General features: G+C 35.4%; 1 protein-coding gene and 1 long non-coding RNA gene across 2 annotated transcripts in view; one reads left to right on the forward strand and one right to left on the reverse strand.

Annotated features, from left to right (window-relative positions):
* The window catches only part of LOC134293099 (uncharacterized), a 124,440-nt gene that overhangs the window by 5,267 nt on the left and 97,629 nt on the right, over positions 1-21,544 (reverse strand). The gene's annotated exons all lie outside the window — the stretch shown is intronic.
* Positions 850-21,544, forward strand: part of qsox2 (quiescin sulfhydryl oxidase 2) — a 28,775-nt gene continuing 8,080 nt past the window's right edge. Inside the window, exons 1-9 of the mRNA XM_062959570.1 lie at positions 850-1,206; positions 4,018-4,118; positions 5,972-6,020; positions 7,166-7,271; positions 9,446-9,536; positions 11,413-11,558; positions 15,332-15,478; positions 18,354-18,483; positions 20,497-20,619. Of these exons, the coding sequence (XP_062815640.1) occupies positions 963-1,206; positions 4,018-4,118; positions 5,972-6,020; positions 7,166-7,271; positions 9,446-9,536; positions 11,413-11,558; positions 15,332-15,478; positions 18,354-18,483; positions 20,497-20,619 (1,137 nt within the window). The 5' untranslated portion in view covers positions 850-962. The remainder of the gene's footprint in view (positions 1,207-4,017; positions 4,119-5,971; positions 6,021-7,165; positions 7,272-9,445; positions 9,537-11,412; positions 11,559-15,331; positions 15,479-18,353; positions 18,484-20,496; positions 20,620-21,544) is intronic.

Consider the following 21,544-nt stretch of genomic DNA (forward strand, 5'->3'; position numbering starts at 1 on the left):
GCCCCTTCGTCTTTACTCGCTTAAGTGCCAAAAGTGGGTGGGACATGTCTTGTAGCCACGCCCCCTTCGTTCGACCTCGATGTGGCATGCTAGGAATGGGCGGGGCCAGTTGCGGAACGCCACGCCCTCTGTCCTACCTCAAAGTGCCAGTAGTGGGCGGGGCAAGTGCATAGCCACGCCGTGTGTTTTAGATGTGGGCGGAGCCAGCTGCGGAGTGGCACGCCCCCTTTTCCAAGTCGCTTTATTGTCAGAAGTGGGCGGGGAAGCGCATAGCCCCGCCTCTTTTGTCGTGTGTTTAGATGTGGGCGGGGCCAGCAGCGGAGCGCCACGCCCCCTTTCCCAAGTCGCTTTATTGTCAGAAATGGGCGGGGAAGCGCATAGCCCTGCCTCTTTGTCGTGTGTTTAGATGTGGGCGGGGCCAGCAGCGGAGCGCCACGCCCCCTTTTCCAAGTCGCTTTATTGTCAGAAGTGGGCGGGGAAGCGCATAGCCCCGCCTCTTTGTCGTGTGTTTAGATGTGGGCGGGGCCAGCAGCGGAGCGCCACGCCCCCTTTCCCAAGTCGCTTGTCAGAAATGGGCGGGGGAAGTGCTTGTCGTGTATTTAGATGTGGGCGGGGCCAGCAGCGGAGCGCCACGCCCTCTTTTTATGTCGCTTTATTGTCAGAAGTGGGCGGGGGAAATGCATAGCCACGCCTCTTTGCCGTGTGTTTAGATGTGGGCGGGGCCATCTACGGAGCGCCACGCCCCTTTTCCTACTCGCTTTATTGACAGAAGTGGGCCGGGCCATAATGGTGTGCTGGGAGTGGGCGGGGTTCCTCGCACAACGTCCCGCCCTACTCTCTCCCTCGGTAGCGGATTGGGCGAACAGCTGTATGGGCGGGGCTTAGGGCGGAAAAGGGTCCCAGATCCGAGGCCCGTCTCCAAGGCCGGCGGCGCGTTGCTAGGGAAGGCCTAGTAGGCTGTGATGGAGCCCGGCGGGCGTTGCTGGTGCCTGGTGGCGGGGCTGTGGGGGCTGTGGGCGTCGGTGGCGGGCGGGCCGGGCCTGTACCAGGGCGGCGTGGACCCGGTGTGGGTGCTGGAGGGCGCGACGGTGCGAGAGGCGCTGCGGGACGCGGCCTGGGCCTGGGTGGTGCAGTTCTACTCCTCCTCCTGCGGACACTGCGTGGCCTTCGCCCCCGCCTGGAAGGCCCTCGCCGCAGACGTCCACGGTGAGCAGGAGGGGGCTTCTTATGATTAAGGAATTATTATTATTAATAAGGAATTATTAGTAGTATTAATCTGTTATTAAGATGTCATCAAGGTGTTATTATTAAGGAATCAATTAATTATTATTATTAAGGAGTTATTAGTAGTATTAATCTGTTATTAAGATGTCATCAAGGTGTTATTATTAAGGAATCAATTAATTATTATTATTAAGGAATTATTAGTAGTATTAATCTGTTATTAAGATGTCATCAAGGTGTTATTATTAAGGAATCATTATTATTATTATTAAGGAATTATTAGTAGTATTAATCTGTTATTAAGATGTCATCAAGGTGTTATTAAGGAATCAATTAATTATTATTATTAAGGAATTATTAGTAGTATTAATCTGTTATTAAGATGTCATCAAGGTGTTATTATTAAGGAATCATAATTAATTATATTATTAAGGAATTATTAGTAGTATTAATCTGTTATTAAGATGTTATCAAGGTGTTATTATTAAGGAATCATAATTAATTATTATTATTAAGGAATTATTAGTAGTATTAATCTGTTATTAAGATGTCATCAAGGTGTTATTATTACGGAATCAATTAATTATTATTATTAAGGAATTATTAGTAGTATTAATCTGTTATTAAGATGTTATCAAGGTGTTATTATTAAGGAATCATAATTATTATTATTAAGGAATTATTAGTATTATTAATCTGTTATTAAGATGTTATCAAGGTGTTATTATTAAGGAATCATAATAATAATAATTATTAAGGAATTATTAGTAGTATTAATCTGTTATTAAGATGCTGTCAAGGTATTATTAAGGAATCATAACAATTATTATTAATAATTAATTATTAGTAGTATTAATCTGTTATTATGATGATGTTATTAAGGTATTATTAAGGAATCATAATAATTAAGGTATTATTATTATTATTAAGGTATTATTAGTAGTTTTAAGGTACAGTTTTAAGGTATCAAAATATCACGATTTATTGAAAACATCGACTAGAAAAATGCATTGGATAATCCAGAACATTGGATAAGTGAGACTACTGTAGTATTAATCTGTTATTAAGATGTTATTAAGGTGTTATTATTAAGGAATCATTATTATTATTATTATTATTATTATTATTAGCGACATTTATGTCCCACTCTTCTCACCCCAAAGGGGACTCAGGGCGGTTTACAAGTATATATACATACAATATATTATATTACATGACTATATTGCAGTATTATTAGTAATATTGCATGTAATATAAATATACAATTATAATAGTGAATGATAATTATTATTACATTGTATTACATTATAATACTATTATTAATATTACATGTATATACAATATATTATAATATTACTATAGTATAATATTATTATATATTATTATATCGTTAAATTGATACAGGAGACATGGTGGTATAATAAGGTATTATTATTATTAAGGTATTATTAGTAGTTTTAAGGTATTAAGGTAAAAGCCACACTCTTACACTTTTATATTTTTATACAGACTGTAACTGTATATATATTAATGAGGCTTGATCAATAATATGCTCTAGCCAAGGTTGTTTTATTTTTTTATTTCATTTGTGTATTTTAATCAGTATTTTGATTGGATTGTTTGTTGGTTTTATTTGGCATGAAATTCCTGAAAATATTGTGTATTAAACTACATAACATCGTGGACTTGCTCAAGACATTGGATATGGCAAAAATTCCAACTACTGCTTATCCCATGTTTTTTTCTCATTCTTATCGGATTTTAAAGACGAATTTCGACGCTAACATTGGAGACTTTCAGTCTTACAGTAGTGGAAACTTTCTCGCCATTGGGTTGCTGTGTGTTTTTCGGGCTGTGTGGCCATGTTCCAGAAGTATTTTCTCGCCATTCTTTTGCATGGAAAGAACTGGGCAGAGTGGTGTGTTTAAAGGACCAACCCATCTGGTTTTGCAGGACTCATCCTTTGTTCCTCTGATTTAATCCTGCCTCATGGAAGATGCAAATCGTGCACTGTTTCTGTAGGTTGTAGGTTCAGCATTGTGTAATGAAGGCAGTTTGGCGTCTCTTTGAAGTTGCTGGGAGTTGTCATTGGGAGAAGCGGCGAAGGATCAAGACCTTGTCAAACTTCAACCAGAGAGGAAATCGGGGCCAAGGCGTGCTTCCAATTGGAACAAAGTCTTTAAGTTACATTAACTTCTTGCTTTCTTGGGAAGAAAAAGGAGAGCTCCCGATACCAATAAAAGCCTGCCCCAGATGTCCGGCATTGCTGCAGTCAGTGGTAACTGGGAGCAGATGGGCCCACGTTTGGGGACGCACAATAGGCCTCATTCATGACCCATGAGTTTTCCGAAGACAATGAATGACAGACACCATTGAAGCAAAGGAGATCGCTTTGGAACAAAAGAAGGTCCGACTCAAGACAAAGGCTTTGTTCCGTGTGTGGGGTGTGTAAAAGAAAAGGAACTCCCCCAGGAAACAACACCACAACATAAAAGAGGAGGCAGCCATGTTTCGATCCATTCCACTATGCAACATTATTTTTCCTGGGTGATAAATGTTGTTTTCTAATTAGTTCAATCATGAAAACATGAAAAAAAAGTTTATTACACTGTAAAAACTTTGTTTTTTGCAGGAGGAAAATCCTGCTATAGCACATTTTTGTGATAGTTTTCCAATGAATTTCTCATCGAGTCTCAACCAATTCAGTCTAGTCCACGGCATCCTGGGAGTTGTAGTTTCAGAAGGTCTCCCCGAAGTCTGCTGTAATAAGGTCTCGCCCTGTTTCCCTTTCAGAATGGGAATCCGCCATCCGGATCGGAGTCCTGGACTGCGGGGATGAGGCGAACTACGAGACGTGCAAAGAGTATGGGATCCAGTATTACCCCACTTTCAGGGTAAGCGACTAATAAACACCGAGATGTCGGCTTTTGGAAAACGTGATGTCATGATCTCCAATCTTTGACATCTCCGGTCGGCTGACAAAGAACAGATGCAAGCCATAAAACGGGCCAGCCATAAAACCTCAATTACCCTCTGGTATGAGAGACCCTATATAAATGGGCCAAAGAGAAGGTTCTGGTATTCTGTACAATAAAACCTGTTGGAATCTACCAGCATGTGTCTTGGTGCTTTTTCTGGTGGAAGACTGACCCACAGCACAACTGGGAGAAGAGAACCCAACAATTTGTACAGAATACCAGAACCTTCTCTTTGGCCCATTTATATAGGGGCTCTCACATACCAGAGGGTAATTGAGGTTTTATGGCTGGCCTGTTTTATGGCTGGCATCTGTTCTTTGTCAGCCCACTGGAGATGTCAAAGATTGGAGATCATGACATGTGGCTTGTTGTGGGAACAAGGATTGGAGATAAAGCTTCAGTGGAGACCTCTTTTCCCCAGGATCTTAACTCTTTTAGGAGTGAATTTTCCTTCCGAGGGCTAGATTTCTCTCACTTCCTATTGTCGAATGCTTGTTACTCGGGGATGGCCTGTACTAATAACTTATTTCTCTAAAAATAAGGCTTGAGCAGAAAATGAGTCCTAGCATGATGATTTTTCAGGAGGCTTGCAACATATAATATATAAGGCTCGCAATATATAAGCTCGTACTATATAATATATAAGGCTCATAATATGTAAGCTTATAATATACATAATACATAAGGCTCATAATATGTAAGCCCTACCCACCAAAATAAGCCCCAGTTAAGATCATCAGCCATATGGCTGCGTTTTTACTAATCGTACATCCGTGGCAACATACACAATAGACATACTGAATTATAAATAATAATGATATCGGTATATAATTAAATATAAATAAATAATACTATTGGCATCACAACTTAGAATAAATGAATTAGTAATATATCATTACATATAAATAAAATAATACTGTTGGCATTAATACTTAGAATAAATGCATTTATAATAATATATCATTAAATATAAATAATACTATTGGCATTAAAACTTAGAATAAATGAATTAGTAATAATATATCATTAAATAAATAAAATATGATTCTTGGCATTAATACTTAGAATAAATGAATAAGTAGCAATATATCATAATATAAAAATAATACTATTGCATTAATACTTAGAATAAATGAATTAGTAATAATGTATCATTAAATAAATAAAATACGATTCTTGGCATTAATACTTAGAATAAATGAATAAGTAGTAACATATCATAATATAAATAAAATGATACTATTGCATTAATACTTAGAATAAGTGAATTAGTAATAATGTATCATTAAATATAAATAAAATAATACTGTTGGCATTAATAGAATAAATGAATAAGTCATATCAACGTATCATTAAATATCATAAAATAATATTATTGAAATAAATGAATAAATGTTGATTGTTGTACATGAAGAAGAAGGTGGGAAATAAGATATCCGCTGAAAATAAGCCCTGATGCATATTTTGGAGCAACGATTATTATTTTTTTCTTATTTTTTGGAAAAATATGGGACACAATTATCCAAAGGATCCAGATCCAGTGTATACATATATTAACATCTGCATAAAGAGCACCATCGATGTATTTGGAATTTCGCAAACCAAAGCATGCCATCTGAACCGTAAATATCCCTGGCAAAAGGATATGGTTTTTGACCATTTGTGGCCTCATGATGTCTTCACTCCAATATCTTTCCCTGGGTTTTCAGCTTTCTTATGAGCCTTATTGGTATTTCTAAGCACATAACTTTCCTATTTTCTTTTCCCAGTATTTTAGAGCGTTTACGAAGGAGTTCACGACGGGAGAAAGCCAACTCGGTAAGGCGATTTCCCAGGCTGTGGGTGCTTTTTTCCTCAGATGCCAAAACAAACAAAACATAAGATATACTGTATATACTCGAGTATAAGCCTAGCTTTTCAGCCCTTTTTTTAAGACTGAAAAAGCCCCCCTCGGCTTATACTTGGGTGAGGGTCCGGGTTGGCTTATATTTGGGTCAGCTTATACTCGAGAATATATGGTACATGTATTATTTTTCTCTATTATTATTGGTATTATTGCATTTATTATTTTTCTCTATTATTGTTGCTACTATTACATTTATTTTACTCTATTTTTATTATTATTAATAATACATTTATTATTTCACTCCGATACTATTATTATTACTGAATTTATTATTCTACTCTGTTTATTATTACATGTATTATTATCCTGTATTTATTATTATTATTACATGTATTATTTTACTCTATTATTATATAATTTACAATAATATATAATAATTATAACATATTGTATATACATATAATATTCATAATATTATATTGTAATACAGTATAATACAGTATAATACTAATAATACAATATAATAATATTAATTATATATTATACTAATAATGTTACAATATATTGATACAGTACAATATAGTAATTTATTACCAGTATTGTACTATGCTAATAATGTAATATTGTATGTAAATTTAATTTGTAAGCTGCTCTGAGTCCCCTTCGGGGTGAGAAGGGCGGCATATAAATATAGCAAATAAATAAATAAATAAATAAAAGGATACATAAGCACATTTTCATTGAAGAAGATGAGAATAATGATTTCGTCAGAGTTGGACAGTCTTATCTTAAATGTGAGCTTGATGTCAATATTCAAAAACATTTAACCTAATGATGCCTCAATTAATGTACAATAATTTTATTGGTATCTATTTTTATTTCTGAAATTTACCACCCTCGGCTTATACTGGAGTCAATGTTTTCCCAGTTTTTTGTGGTAAAATTAGGTGCCTCGGCTTATATTCGAGTATATACGGCTATATATTGTTACACTATTATATCCCCTACTTACTAGAATCTAATGCTCACCCTTTTTTGTCCAAATTACAATATCAATTTGAGTCCATATGCCATTCTGGGGCCGGTGGCAATGCCTTTCTCTTCTCTTTCCGGACAGGCTCCGACCGGGAACTTCCCACGGTTCGCCAGAGCATGATCGATTTCCTGCAGAATCATTCCCAGGAAGCCAAACCACCCGCTTGTCCCTCTTTGGAACCAATTGTGTGAGTGCCGTTGCTTCTTATTTATTTTGAGGATTCAATTGCTTATCCAGAGAATGCATTTCTTTCTAAATTTTATTTTATTTTGATATGTGTTATATTTTGTGCTGTTCTATGCTGTTTATACTGTTTTTATTGTTTTATGTTCATCATCATCATCATCATTTAATTACTTATTAATCGCCCTCCATCCAAGATGCTCTAGGCCAGGGGTCCCCAAACTAAGGCCCGGGGGCCGGATGCGGCCCTCCAAGGTCATTTACCTGGCCCCCGCCCTCAATTTTATAATCCAACTAGCTGTGCCCGGCCACGCGTTGCTGTGGCGAAGTATGGTGGTATGGGAAATAAAGTATTGAGGAATTGGTGGTAGTTAAGGTCAAGGCTAAAGGTGCCGGCCTGTTTATGTCGGATAAGTGAGACTCTACTGTATATTTATAATCTTATATTATCTGTTTAGAACTGGATTCTATGAGGCCCCTTCTTCACAGCTGGATAAAATGCACACTGAAGTGGATTATATGGCAGTGTGGAGTCAAGATAATCCAGTTCAAAGCAAATAATATAAGATTCTAAATGGGTTATATAGCTGAGTCTACATTGCCGTATAATCCAGTGCAAATTAGATAATCTGTGGAAGAGGCCTAAGTGAAGCCTAAATCTGCCTGTCCCCTGGGCTAGGTCAATTGCTAGGAGACCAAGTGGGTGGAGCTTAGCCTTCTAACTGGCAGCAACTGGATTAAAACAATTATTCCTCTCCCTCTAATTAGGACTTTATTTTTCTTTTGTTTTTGTTGTATCAACCTAGAGCCGTGGATGATGGGTTGTGATGTCAAATTTTGAGGTTGGGGGGCCTGTAGTTTTGTTGTTTTGTCCGCTGCCCTGATGCCGTCACTCTTTTATATATATAGATATTTTTATATCAGTTTTAATAATATAATATATTCCATATACATATAATATTGATAATAATCTTATGTTGCAATATAATACTAATAGTAATACCATATAATAATAATAATAATAATAATAATAATAATAATAATAATAATAATAATATGTTATATATTATATATTATATAATAGTATACTGGTATAGTTCAATATAGTAATATGTAATGCTAATATTGTGTTATGCTAATAATATAATATATTGTATGTTCATACAGCTGCTCTGAGTTCCCTTCAGGGTGAGAAGGGTGGGATATAAATGTAGTAAATAAATTCAGTAAATAAATAATTAATTTTAGTCTTAGGCTCAGCCAAAGTCTGACATGACTTGAATGCACACAACAACAATCTTAATTAACTTGACTATATCATTGGCCAGTAGCAGACCCACACTTTCCATTGAAATCCTAATAGGTTTATGTTGGTTAAAATTGTTTTCATTTTTAAATATTGTATTGTTCTTTTGTTGTTGTTGTTGTGGCACTACAAATAAGACATGTGCAGTATGCATAGGAATTCGTTTTTTTTTTTTTTCCAAATGATAATTCGGCCCCTCAACAGTCTGAAGGATTGTGGATCGGCCCTCTGCTTAAAAAGTTTGGGGACCCCTGCTCTAGGCGATTTACAAGATAAAATTGTAAAGGATAAAAATACATACATACAAATGTGTTTTAAAATATGTATTTTATGTTGGTTTAAAATATGTGTTTTAATGTACTGTATATACTCGAATATAAGCCTAGTTTTTCAGCCCTTTTTTAGGACTGAAAAAAAAATCTCCTTGGCTTATACTTGGGTGAGGGTCCTAGTGGGCTTATAGTCAGGTCGGCTTATACTCAAGTATATATGGTACATTTATTATTTTTTTTATTATTAGTAGTAGTGTTATATTTATTATTTTACTCTATTGTTGTTGTTACTTTTACATTTATTTTTATTTTTATTATTATTACAGTAGAGTCCTGCTTATCCAACGTAAACGGGCCGGCAGAACATTGGATAAGCGAATATGTTGGATAATAAGGAGAGATTAAGAAAAAGCCTATTAAACATCAAATTAGGTTATGATTTTACAAATTAAGCACCAAAACATTATGTTATATGTTGTTATTATTATCGTTACACCTCTGCAAGTCCTCAACCAGGTCTTTTCTCAACATCTGCAGATGATCTCTGTCTATATTTTGACCTTTATAACAATGCCTTCTCTCTCTTTCTTTTAAATATAGGCCACAAGAAATGTTTACTCTTTTTGATAAGAAGATCCAGCATTACACCGCCATTATTTTTGAGAGCGAGAACTCCTACGCCGGGCGAGAGGTAATGTCGTTTTTCCATTTTTTCCATGTGGAATCAGCAACAGAGATCAATTCACCTTGTTTATAGGAGTTGTAGGAATCGGGATGTATAGTTCACCTGCAATCTAAGAACTCCACCAATGATGGACCTGGAACTAACTTGGCTACAGAACCCCCATGACCAAGAAAAAAATACTGGAAGTCTTTGGAAGGATTTGTAGGAGTTGTAGTTCCCCTACATCCAGAGCGCACTATGAACCCAAACAACATTGGATCTGGGCCAAACTTGGCGTGCATACCTGATATTTCCAAATTTGAATATATTAATTTATAAATATATAATATATTGTATATACATATAATATTGATAATAATATTATAATGGAATACAATGTTATACTACTAACATTAGTAATATTATTACTAATAATATTACCATATAATGATATAATACAATATAGTAATTTCATGCTTATATTGTGCTATGCTAATAATATATTGTATGTTCATTTGATTTGTAAGCCAAACTTGGCGTGCATACCCGATATTTCCAAATTTGAATATATTAATTTATAAATATATAATATATTGTATATACATATAATATTGATAATAATATTATAATGGAATACAATGTTATACTACTAACATTAGTAATATTATTACTAATAATATTACCATATAATGATATAATACAATATAGTAATTTCATGCTTATATTGTGCTATGCTAATAATATATTGTATGTTCATTTGATTTGTAAGCCAAACTTGGCGTGCATACCCGATATTTCCAAATTTGAATATATTAATTTATAAATATATAATATATTGTATATACATATAATATTGATAATAATATTATAATGGAATACAATGTTATACTACTAACATTAGTAATATTATTACTAATAATATTACCATATAATGATATAATACAATATAGTAATTTCATGCTTATATTGTGCTATGCTAATAATATATTGTATGTTCATTTGATTTGTAAGCCAAACTTGGCGTGCATACCCGATATTACCAAATTTGAATATATTAATTTATAAATATATAACATATTGTATATACATATAATATTGATAATAATATTATAATGGAATACAATGTTATACTACTAATAATACAATATAATATTAATTCTATATTATATATTAAATGTAATATTACTAATAATATTACCATATAATGATATAATACAATATAGTAATGTAATGCCTATATTGTGCTATGCTAATAATATATTGTATGTTCATTTGATTTGTAAGCTACTCTGAGTCCCCTTTGGGGTGAGAAAGGTGTGATACAAATGTAGTAAATAAAGGCAGTAAATAAATAAATAATAAATACATTTTAGACTTAGGCTCACCCAAAGTCTGAAATGACTTGAAGGCACACAACAACAACAACAATCCTAATTAACTTGACTATCTCATTGGCCAGAAGCAGGAGCACACTTCCCATTGAAATCCTGAAATGTATGTTGGTTAAAATTGTTTTTATTTTTAAATATTGTATTGTTCTTTCATTGTTCTTGTTGTTGTTGTTGTTGTTTTTGCACTACAAATAAGACATGTGCAGTGTGCATCGGAATTTGTTTTTTTTTTTCTTTTTCAAATGATAATCCGGTCTGAAGGATTGTGGACCGGCCCTCGGTTTAAAAAGTTTGAGGACCCCTGCTATAGCCAGAGAGCCCACTGAATCCCACCCATGATGCATCCAGAGCAAACTTGCCCAACGTAACAAACTTTAAGTCCTGATGGAGTTTCTCAGGTTTAACCTGAGAATGTGAGTTGTAGTTCACCCACAACCTTTTGCATTTTGTACATGTAAAACCGCGTGTTTGGTGCCGCCTCTCATGTAGCACGTTTCTCTGTTTCTCGGCAGGTGATGCTGGATCTCATTGCGTACGACAACGTGTCAGTCAAGCGGGTGCTGGACTCGGACCCGGTCTTCCTTGAGAAACTAGGCATCTCCTCCCTCCCTTCGCTCTACCTCATCTGCCCCAATGGGACCCACGGGCTGAGGAACGTGTAAGTGTCGGCCGGGTGCGGGTTCTTCCCGGCTCGGTTTACGGCTCTCCTATTCCGGGCATTGACAGACAGCTCTTCGGGAAGCGTCAAGTGGCTCTGTTGCCTCTCGGGCCTCGAGGCTTCTCCCATTTCATTTCCGGGCGGTCTCTCGGTCTCTCGTTTTGCTCCGTTCTGAGCATTGTATGAGTCAAGTTGGTCGGGTTTTTTTTTTTTTAAATAATCTTTATTAAATTTTCCATTTACATATTAAAATATAGATATAAGATAATAAGCATGATTAATAGTGAGATAGAAAAGGAAAAAGAAGAAAGAAGAAAAAAAAAGAAAAAAAGAAAGAAAAAAGAAAGAAAAAAGAGAATAGAGAATATATATAAAATACATTGGACTTCTGGGCATCTTCCTGGAGATTCCCTTCCTTTTCATTCTTCAATCTTTTCCTTGTTTCATTTCGTTTCTCTGGAGTCCTTCCTTCCCGTCTTTCTTCCATTCATGATGGGGGGTTTCCTTTTTCATCTTCTGTTTTTTAATATTTCCCTTCTTAGTTTTCATTTTATCCTGACTTCCTTTGCTTCTTATATTATCTTTGTTTTTGTTTATTTATTTATCTATTTATTTATTTATTTATTTTCTTTTATATATGTCTCTTGTCTTTCCATTTTTATTCTATAGTCTTGCTATTTTATTTATTTTTATATTTATTTTGATTGTTTTATCTTTCCTTCTAGGTATTTTGTTACATTGTCCCAATTTGTTTCTTTTATCGGATTTCCCTTACTTTTTGATAGAAGGAAAGTAAGCCTATCCATATTTTTTATATCTTGTATTTTTTTCAACCATTCTTCTTCTTTAGGGATTTCAGGATTCTTCCAAATCCTCGCATAGCATATCCTTGCTGCTGTCGTTAGCAGAAATAATAATTTATCTTTATTTTTTTCTAGTTTTTGTTCCGTTATTCCTAGTAACCATATTTCCGGTCTCATTGGCAGTTTTATCTCTAATATCTTTTCTAAGTTGGTCGGGTTTTTGACACCACCGATGTGGGCTTTCTAGGCAAAGTACAACTGAGAGATTTTCCAGTACTCCCAACTGTATTGGATTGAGATTATTTAATAATAATAATATTCATAATAATAATATACATGTTTATAATAATATAATACTGTATTGGATTGAGATTATATAATAATAATAATAATAATAATAATAATAATAATAATAATAATAATAGTTTTAACAATAATCTATATATATAAAAGGGTAATGAAATTTTGGCCTAGGACAAAACTACAAAACTACACATCCCAGAAACACCAAACTTGGCAGCACAGCCCCTCATCCATGCCTCTACGTTCATACAACAAAAAGAAAAGAAAAATAAAGTCCTAATTAGAGGGAGAGGAATAATTGTTTTTATCCAATTGCTGCCAGCTAGAAGACTAAGCTCCACCCACTTGGTCTCCTAGCAACCCACTCAGCCCAGGGAACAGGCAGAGTTAGGCCTCACTTAGGCCTCTTCCACACTGCCTCTAAAATACAGATTATCTGATTTTAACTGGATTATATGGCAGTGTAGACTCAAGGCCCTTCCACACAACTATATAACCCATTTATAATGGACTTAATTTAAGGTAAAACCTTTACCCTTTATCTTAACTACCACCAATTCCTCAATACTTTTTTTCCCATACCACCATATTATGCCACAGCAACGCGTGGCCGGGCACAGCTAGTAATAATATAAATGTTTATAAAGCTATAATACTGTATTGGATTGAGATTATATAATGATAATAATTTTAACATTAATAATTATAATATAAATGTTTATAATGCTATAATACTGTATTGCAGGGGTCCCCAAACTAAGGCCCGGGGGCCAGATGCGGCCCTCCAAGGTCATTTATCTGGCCCCCGCCCTCAGTTTTATAATATAATATTTTTGTATTAGTTTTAATAATATAATATATTGTATATACATATAATATTGATAATAATACTATGTTTTACAATATAAGACTAATAATAATACCATAGAATAATATTAATTATATGTTATATATTACATAACATATAATAGTATAGTGATATAGTTCAATATAGAATTATATAATGCTAATATTGTGCTATGCTAATAATATAATATATTGTATGTACATATACCTGCTTCGGAGTGAGAAGGGTGGGATATAAATGTAGTAAATAAATGCAGTAAATAAATAATTGATTTTAGACTTAGGATCAGCCAAAGTCTGAAATGACTTGAAGGCACACAACAACAACAATTCTAATTAACTTGACTATCTCATTGGCCAGTAGCAGGCCCACACTTTCCATTGAAATCCTGATAGGTTTATGTCGGTTAAAATTGTTTTCATTTTTAAATATTGTATTGTTCTTTCGTTGTTGTTGTTGTTGTTGTTGTTGTTGTTTCACTACAAATAAGACATGTGCAGGCGCAGGCGGGAGGCAAGCTAGCTGCAATTAACTGCAATGAATCACTCTGACCAGGAGGTCATGAGTTCAAGGCCCCTTGGAGCCTATGTTTGTTTGTCTTTGTTCTATGTTAAAAGGCATTGAATATTTGCCTTTATGTGTAATGTGATCCGCCCTGAGTCCCCTTCGGGGTGAGAAGGGCGGAATATAAATGCTGTAAATAAACAAATAAATAAATAAATAATGCATAGGAATTTGTATTTTTTTTCAAATGATAATTCGGCCCCACAACAGTCTGAAGGATTGTGGACCGGCCCTCTGCTTCAAAAGTTTGAGGACCCCTGCTGTATTGGATTGAGATTATTTAATAACAATAATAATATTCATAATATAAATATTTATAATAATATAATACTGTATTGGATTGAGGTTATATAATAATAATAATATTTATAATACTATAATACTGTATTGGATTGAGATTATTTAATAATAATAATAATAATAATAATAATAATAATAATAATAATAATAATATAAATGTTTATAATACTATAATATTGTATTGGATTGAGATTAATAATAATAATAATAATATAAATGTTTATAATACTATAATACTGTATTGGATTGAGATTATTTAATAATCATAATAATAATAACAAGATAGACATGCTGGATTTCATATCACAAAATCACAAGTCGAGCACTTCCCAAGTGTCTAGGACTGTGTGATGTATTTTCGGATGATGCATGCAGATCCCAGTAGGGTGGCCTTTTGCAGTTGGCAGATCGTGATTTTGTCAATGTCTATCGTTTCCAAATGCCGGCTGAGATCTTTTGGCACGGCACCCAATGTGCCCATCACCACTGGGACCACCTGCACTGGTTTCTGCCAGAGTCTTTGAAGTTCAATCTTGAGGTCCTGATAGTGGATGAGTTTTTCCTGTTGTTTTTTCACCTGGGATAGCGACATCAATGATCCAAACCTTTTTCTTTTCCACAACTGTGATGTCTGGTGTGTTGTGTTCCAGAACTTTGTCAGTCTGGATCCGGAAGTCCCACAGTATCTTTGCGTGCTCATTTTCCAATATTTTTGCAGGTTTGTGATCCCACCAGTTGTTTGCTGCTGGGAGGTGGGACTTGAGGCATAAGTTCCAATGGATCATTTGGGCCACATGGTTGTGCCTCTGTTTGTAGTCTGTCTGTGCGATTTTCTTACAGCAGCTGAGGATATGATCTATTATTATTATTATTATTATTATTATTATTATTATGCCTCTCCCCGGGTCCTGCGGCTGAGGCTGTGTTAACCTTTCCGCTGTCCTTCCGTTACACAGTTTGAAGCCTCTTCGGTCTTTCTTTTCTTCCTATTTAAAGTCTCTCCCCGACGTCCGGCGGAGGTCGCCCCCGCGGCTCCCAACGCTGGCCGGGCGGGACGGAGAGGGCGACGGCGCGGGCGTCAAGGACTGGAAAGACTTTGACCCGTGAGTAGCGCCTTTCCTCACTCGTCCCCTGGTTACACACGCCTAGTTAAGAACGAATGGGGCCGAGACACCCGGAAGTGAGAAAGCCACAACAAGCCACATTTCCCAAAACCCACAGATATTAGCACTAATAGATATTGGTATTTTTAGAAAGATAGTAGATAGATATTCGGACTGATATATTTATTTGGACTGGAGAGAGAGGGGGTTATTTGGACCGATGGATATTTGCACTTTTACATCAATTTATAGTTAAATAGCTATAGTAGGTAGATAGAAGATAAATATTTGGACTGATAGAGGAATAGATAGACCGATAGACAGATATTTGGACTGATAGAAGGATTTTTAGACTGTAGATATATAGATCATAGATATTTGGAGTGATAGATATATTGATTTTTGGACTGTAGATAAATAAATATCTGGACTTTAGATAGATAGATACATAGATACATAGATAGATACATAGATAGATACATACATAGGTAGATATTTTGACTGACAGATATAGAGAGATTTGGACTTTTAGATGGATGGATGGATGGACAGACAGATATTTGGTCTTTTCTGTAGGTAGATAGGTAGGTACATATATAGCTATTTGGATGGATGGATGGATGGATGGATGGATGGATGGATAGATAGATAGATAGATAGATAGATAGATAGATAGATAGATAGATAGATAGATAGATATTTGGATTGAAAGATATAGAGATATTTGGACTTTTGGATGGATGGATGGATGGATGGATGGATGGATGGATAGATATTTGGTCTTTTCTGTAGGTAGGTAGATATATAGATATTTGGATAGATAAATCGATCGATCGATCGATCAATAGATAGATATTTGGACCGATAGATATAATTTGGACTTTTAGATGGATGAATGGATGGATGGATAGTTGGTCTTGTAGGTAGGTAGGTAGATATTTGGACGATAGATATCCATATCCAGATATTTGGATTTTGGATGGATGGATCCAAAATATAGAGATATTTGGACTTTTAGATGGATTCATATTTGGTCAGATAGATAGATAGATATTTGGACTTTTATATAGATGGATGGATGGATAGAGAAATAGATAAATATTTGGACTTTTATATAGATGGATGGATAGATAGATAGATAGATAGATAGATAGATAGATAGATAGATAGATGGATGGATGGATGGATGGATGGATAGATATTTGGACATATATATGGATGGATGGATGGATGGATGGATGGATGGATGGATAGATAGATAGATAGATGGATAGATATTTGGACTTTTATATAGATGGATGGATGGATAGATGGATAGATATTTGGACATATAGATGGATGGATGGACGGACGGACAAACAGACAGATATTTGGACATGGATGGATAGATAGATAGATGGATAGATATTTGGACTTTTATATAGATGGATGGATGGATAAATGGATAGATATTTGGACATATAGATGGATGGACGGACGGACGGACGGACGGACAGACAGACAGACAGACAGATAGATATTTGGACATATAGATGGATGGATAGATAGATGGATAGATATTTGGACTTTTATATAGATGGATGGATGGATGGAGAAATAGATAGTAGATAGATAGGTATATAATAGATAGATATTTGGACTGTTATATAGATGGAAGGATGGATAGATAGATATTTCGTCTTTTATATGGATGGATGGATAGATAGATAGATAGGTATATAATAGATAGATATTTGGACTTTTATATAGATGGAAGGATGGATAGATAGATATTTCGTCTTTTATATGGATGGATGGATAGATAGATAGATAGGTATATAATAGATAGATATTTGGACTTTTATATAGATGGAAGGATGGATAGATAGATATTTTGGCTTTTATATGGATGGATGGATGGATGGATGGATGGATAGATAGATAGATAGATAGATAGATAGGTATATAATAGATAGATATTTGGACTTTTATATAGATGGAAGGATGGATAGATAGATATTTCGTCTTTTATATGGATGGATAGATAGATAGATAGATAGATAGATAGGTAGGTATATAATAGATAGATATTTGGACTTTTATATAGATGGAAGGATGGATAGATAGATATTTCGTCTTTTATATGGATGGATAGATAGATAGATAGATAGATAGATAGGTATATAATAGATAGATATTTGGACTTTTATATAGATGGAAGGATGGATAGATAGATGGATAGATATTTGGACTTTTATATGGATGGATGGATGGATTGATGGATAGAGAAATAGATAGTAGATAGATAGGTATATAATAGATAGATATTTGGACTTTTATATGGATGGATGGATGGATGGATGGATGGAGAAATAGATAGTAGATTGATAGGTATATAATAGATAGATATTTGGACTTTTATATGGATGGATGGATAGAGAAATAGATAGATAGATAGATAGATAGATAGATAGATAGATAGGTATATAATAGATATTTGGAGTTTTATATAGATGGAAGGATGGATAGATAGATGGATAGATATTTGGACTTTTATATGGATGGATGGATGGATGGATGGATAGAGAAATAGATAGATAGATAGATAGATAGGTATATAATAGATAGATATTTGGAGTTTTATATGGATGGATGGATGGATGGATGTATAGATAGATAATTGGTCTTTTAGGTAGGTAGGTAGGTAGATATTTGGATGGATAGATAGATAGAAAGATAGATAGATATTTGGATTTTAGATGGATATAGGTATTTGGACTTAGAGATACTGACTTATAGATAAGTCTATCTAGAGCGAAAGGAACAACCCTGTTGTCAAGCAAACGTCAAGTAAGCGTGGTTTCCCGAGCGCTTCTCTTGCCTTCTTCCCTCCCAGGTCCAAGGTGTACATGGCCGACCTGGAGTCGGGCCTGCACTACTTGCTCCGGGTGGAGCTGGCCACGCACAAGACCCTCGAGGGCTCCGAGCTGCGGACCTTCAAGAGCCTCATCGCCCTCCTCGCCAAGGTCAGCACCGGGTTTTTTTTTTGCTATTTGCTCAATTTAACTCTGCGTAAAAGCCCCGCAGATCCTTCCCAGGAGGAAATGCGGAGGAGTGACGTCCCCTCTTTCTTGTCCCCTCGGCTTTTGGGGGATTTGGACGCCCTTTTGCTGCCGCTCGTCTCGCTCGTCCATCTCCGAGTGTGAAAAGTGGAGATTACAGGACGTCTTACTTATGCTTTTCCCCGAAAGGAGAGCACTTAAAGGCCCCGCCGCTAAGTCGCCCGGACTCTCTGCTGCCCCATTTCCCGGGCAGGGCTCTTTATTATTATCATTATTGTTATAGGATTAGTTTCCGGGGCTGTTAATGCAGCTTTGGGGCCTTCTTAGCACTTGGCCAAAGACTCGGCTGCCACCCAGAACCTCCCTAAGTGCTCTCTTTTCTGAGTTTCTCGCCGGATTTGGCCCTGGAAAATCTTCTATTCCTTATTCTCTTATACGGCGGATTGGAGCCAAGTGTCAATTCGGACCCATAAACGGCTCAGTAGGGTTTTAAAAAGACATGCTTTATCCCACGGGATTGGAAGCAGGGAGAGGCGAGTAATAATATTATTATCAGCAGCAGCATTTCTTGAAGCTGGTTATCATGCTTCACGCCACAGGGAGAGGCAGGTAATAAAATAATAATAATAATAATAATAATAATAATAATAATAATAATAATAATAATAATAATTTCTTGAAGCTGATTATCCTGCTTCAAGCCACAGGGAGAGGCAGGTAATAAAATTATTATTATTATTATTATTATTATTTTATTATGACACAGCAAACAAGGTAGATATGCTGGATTCGTATCATAGAATCATAGAATCATAGCATATTCTATGATACGAATCCAGCATATCTACCTTGTTTGCTGTGTCATAATAAAATAATAATAATAATAATAATTAAGTATCACAAAATCACAAGTCAAACACTTCCCAAATTATTATTATTATTATTATTATTATTATTATTATTATTATTATTATTATTATTATTATTATTATTTCTTGAAGCTGATTATCCTGCTTCAAACCGCAAGGAGAGGTGGGTAATAAAATTATTATTATTATTATTATTATTATTATTATTATTATTATTATTTATTTCTCGAAGCTGATTATCCTGCTTCAAGCCAGAGGGAGAGGTAGTAATAAAATAATAATAATAATGATAATAATAATTATTATTTCTTGAAGCTGATTATCCTGCTTCAAGCCACAGGGCGAGGCGGGTAATAAAATATTATTATTATTATTATTATTATTGACACAACGACATAGTATGACACAGCAAACAAGATAGGTATGCTGGATTTCATATCACAAAATCACAAGTCGAACACTTCCCAAGCATTTAGGACTGTGTGATGTATTTTTTAGTATTATTATTATTATTATTATTATTTCTTGAAGCTGAATATCCTGCTTCAAAACACAAGGAGAGGTGGGTAATATAATAATAATAATAATAATAATAATAATAATAATAATAATAATAATAATAATATTTCTTGAAGCTGATTATCCTGCTTCAAGGCCCAGGGAGAGGTATGTAATAAAATAATAATAATAATAATAATAATAATAATAATAATAATAATAATAATAATAATATATCTAGCTATGATAGATATAGATATACCAGAGAATATAGTGTATCCTATCTATTGTGTTTATGGCTGGATGGCCATCTGTCGGGATGGATTGGATTGTGTCCTTCATGGCTGAAGAGAGGGTTGGACTGGATGGATGCCCTTTGAGGAGTCCCTTCCAACTATGATAGATATACCAGAGAACATAGTGTATCCTATCTGTCTTATCTATGGCTGGATGGCCATCTGTCGGGAGGGATTGGATTGTGTCCTCCATGGCTGAAGAGGGTCCCCTTTTGTTAGCGTGTTTTTAAAGGGCCAGTGTTAGGGAGACCCGGCCTTTACGACATGACGGATGATGTCCTCTGCCTGTTCTCTCTCCCTCTTTGTGCCCGAAGCTCTTTCCCGGCCCGGATCCCACTGTGAAGCTGCTGGAGACGCTGCACGTCTGGCTGGTGAGCCTCCCCTTGGACAGGATCCCCTACAACGCCGTCCTCGATCTCCTCGACAACAAGATGCGGGTAAGCGGCCCTGGCCCCTCTCAGGTTGATTTCAGAGTCTGTGTTCTTATGAGACACAGAGAAGACTGATTCTCAGTGAAGGGATCAGGTGGCTCAAATGTTTGATTTTGAGTCCATTTTAAAATAAGTTTGGTGACTTATTTTAAGTAGTCTGTGCCCCGATAAGGTACAGGCCCCTATCCTACTTTCCTTCAGGAAGAGCCTGTAAACTTGGCTATTCCAGAAGGTCTTCGTTGACTGATCCTTGTGGGATCATGTTATTTAACTATTAAGCAGTAGACCCTTGGATTGTTTTTAGGATTCATTCAGCACTTTAAGTATTACACCTGCTGTATAATTATCCCTCCCTGATAACTTGATATTGCTTTGCACCTTGGCCTGGATCTTTTGACCCAAATCAGGATTTTAATATTATTGTGTATATTGACTTTTATGACTGTTTTTAATCATGTTGAAGTTTTACTGCTCGGTTTAATGTTTTATCTGATTTGTGCTGTCGTGTCTGGGCATGGCCCCATGTAAGCCGCCCCGAGTCCCTCCGGGGAGATGGGGCGGGATATAAGAATAAAATTATTATTATTATTATTATTATTATTATTATTATTATTATTATTATTATTATTATTAGTCTGATTCTCAGTTGAGGGGATCAGGGAGACTCAAGAGTTTATTTGAGTCATTTAAAAAATAAGTTTGGTGACTTATTTTAAAGGTAATCTGTTTCCAGATAAGGAACAGATAGGCTGTGATGGTAAATCACAGGGTGACTGCAGGTTAAAGCAGAAGAGAGATAGAAGTGGCATTTTAAAGTTTGAAACACCTCAATATAGCTTTGCAACTGTCAATCAAAGTGCCTCTAAGTGAGAATTGTAACCATTAAACTTGTGCCTCAATAAACGTGTTATTGTTCTTCAAGCATCGCAGT

This window comes from Anolis carolinensis, unplaced genomic scaffold (genome assembly GCF_035594765.1).
Source record: "Anolis carolinensis isolate JA03-04 unplaced genomic scaffold, rAnoCar3.1.pri scaffold_7, whole genome shotgun sequence".
Taxonomy (NCBI): domain Eukaryota; kingdom Metazoa; phylum Chordata; class Lepidosauria; order Squamata; family Dactyloidae; genus Anolis; species Anolis carolinensis.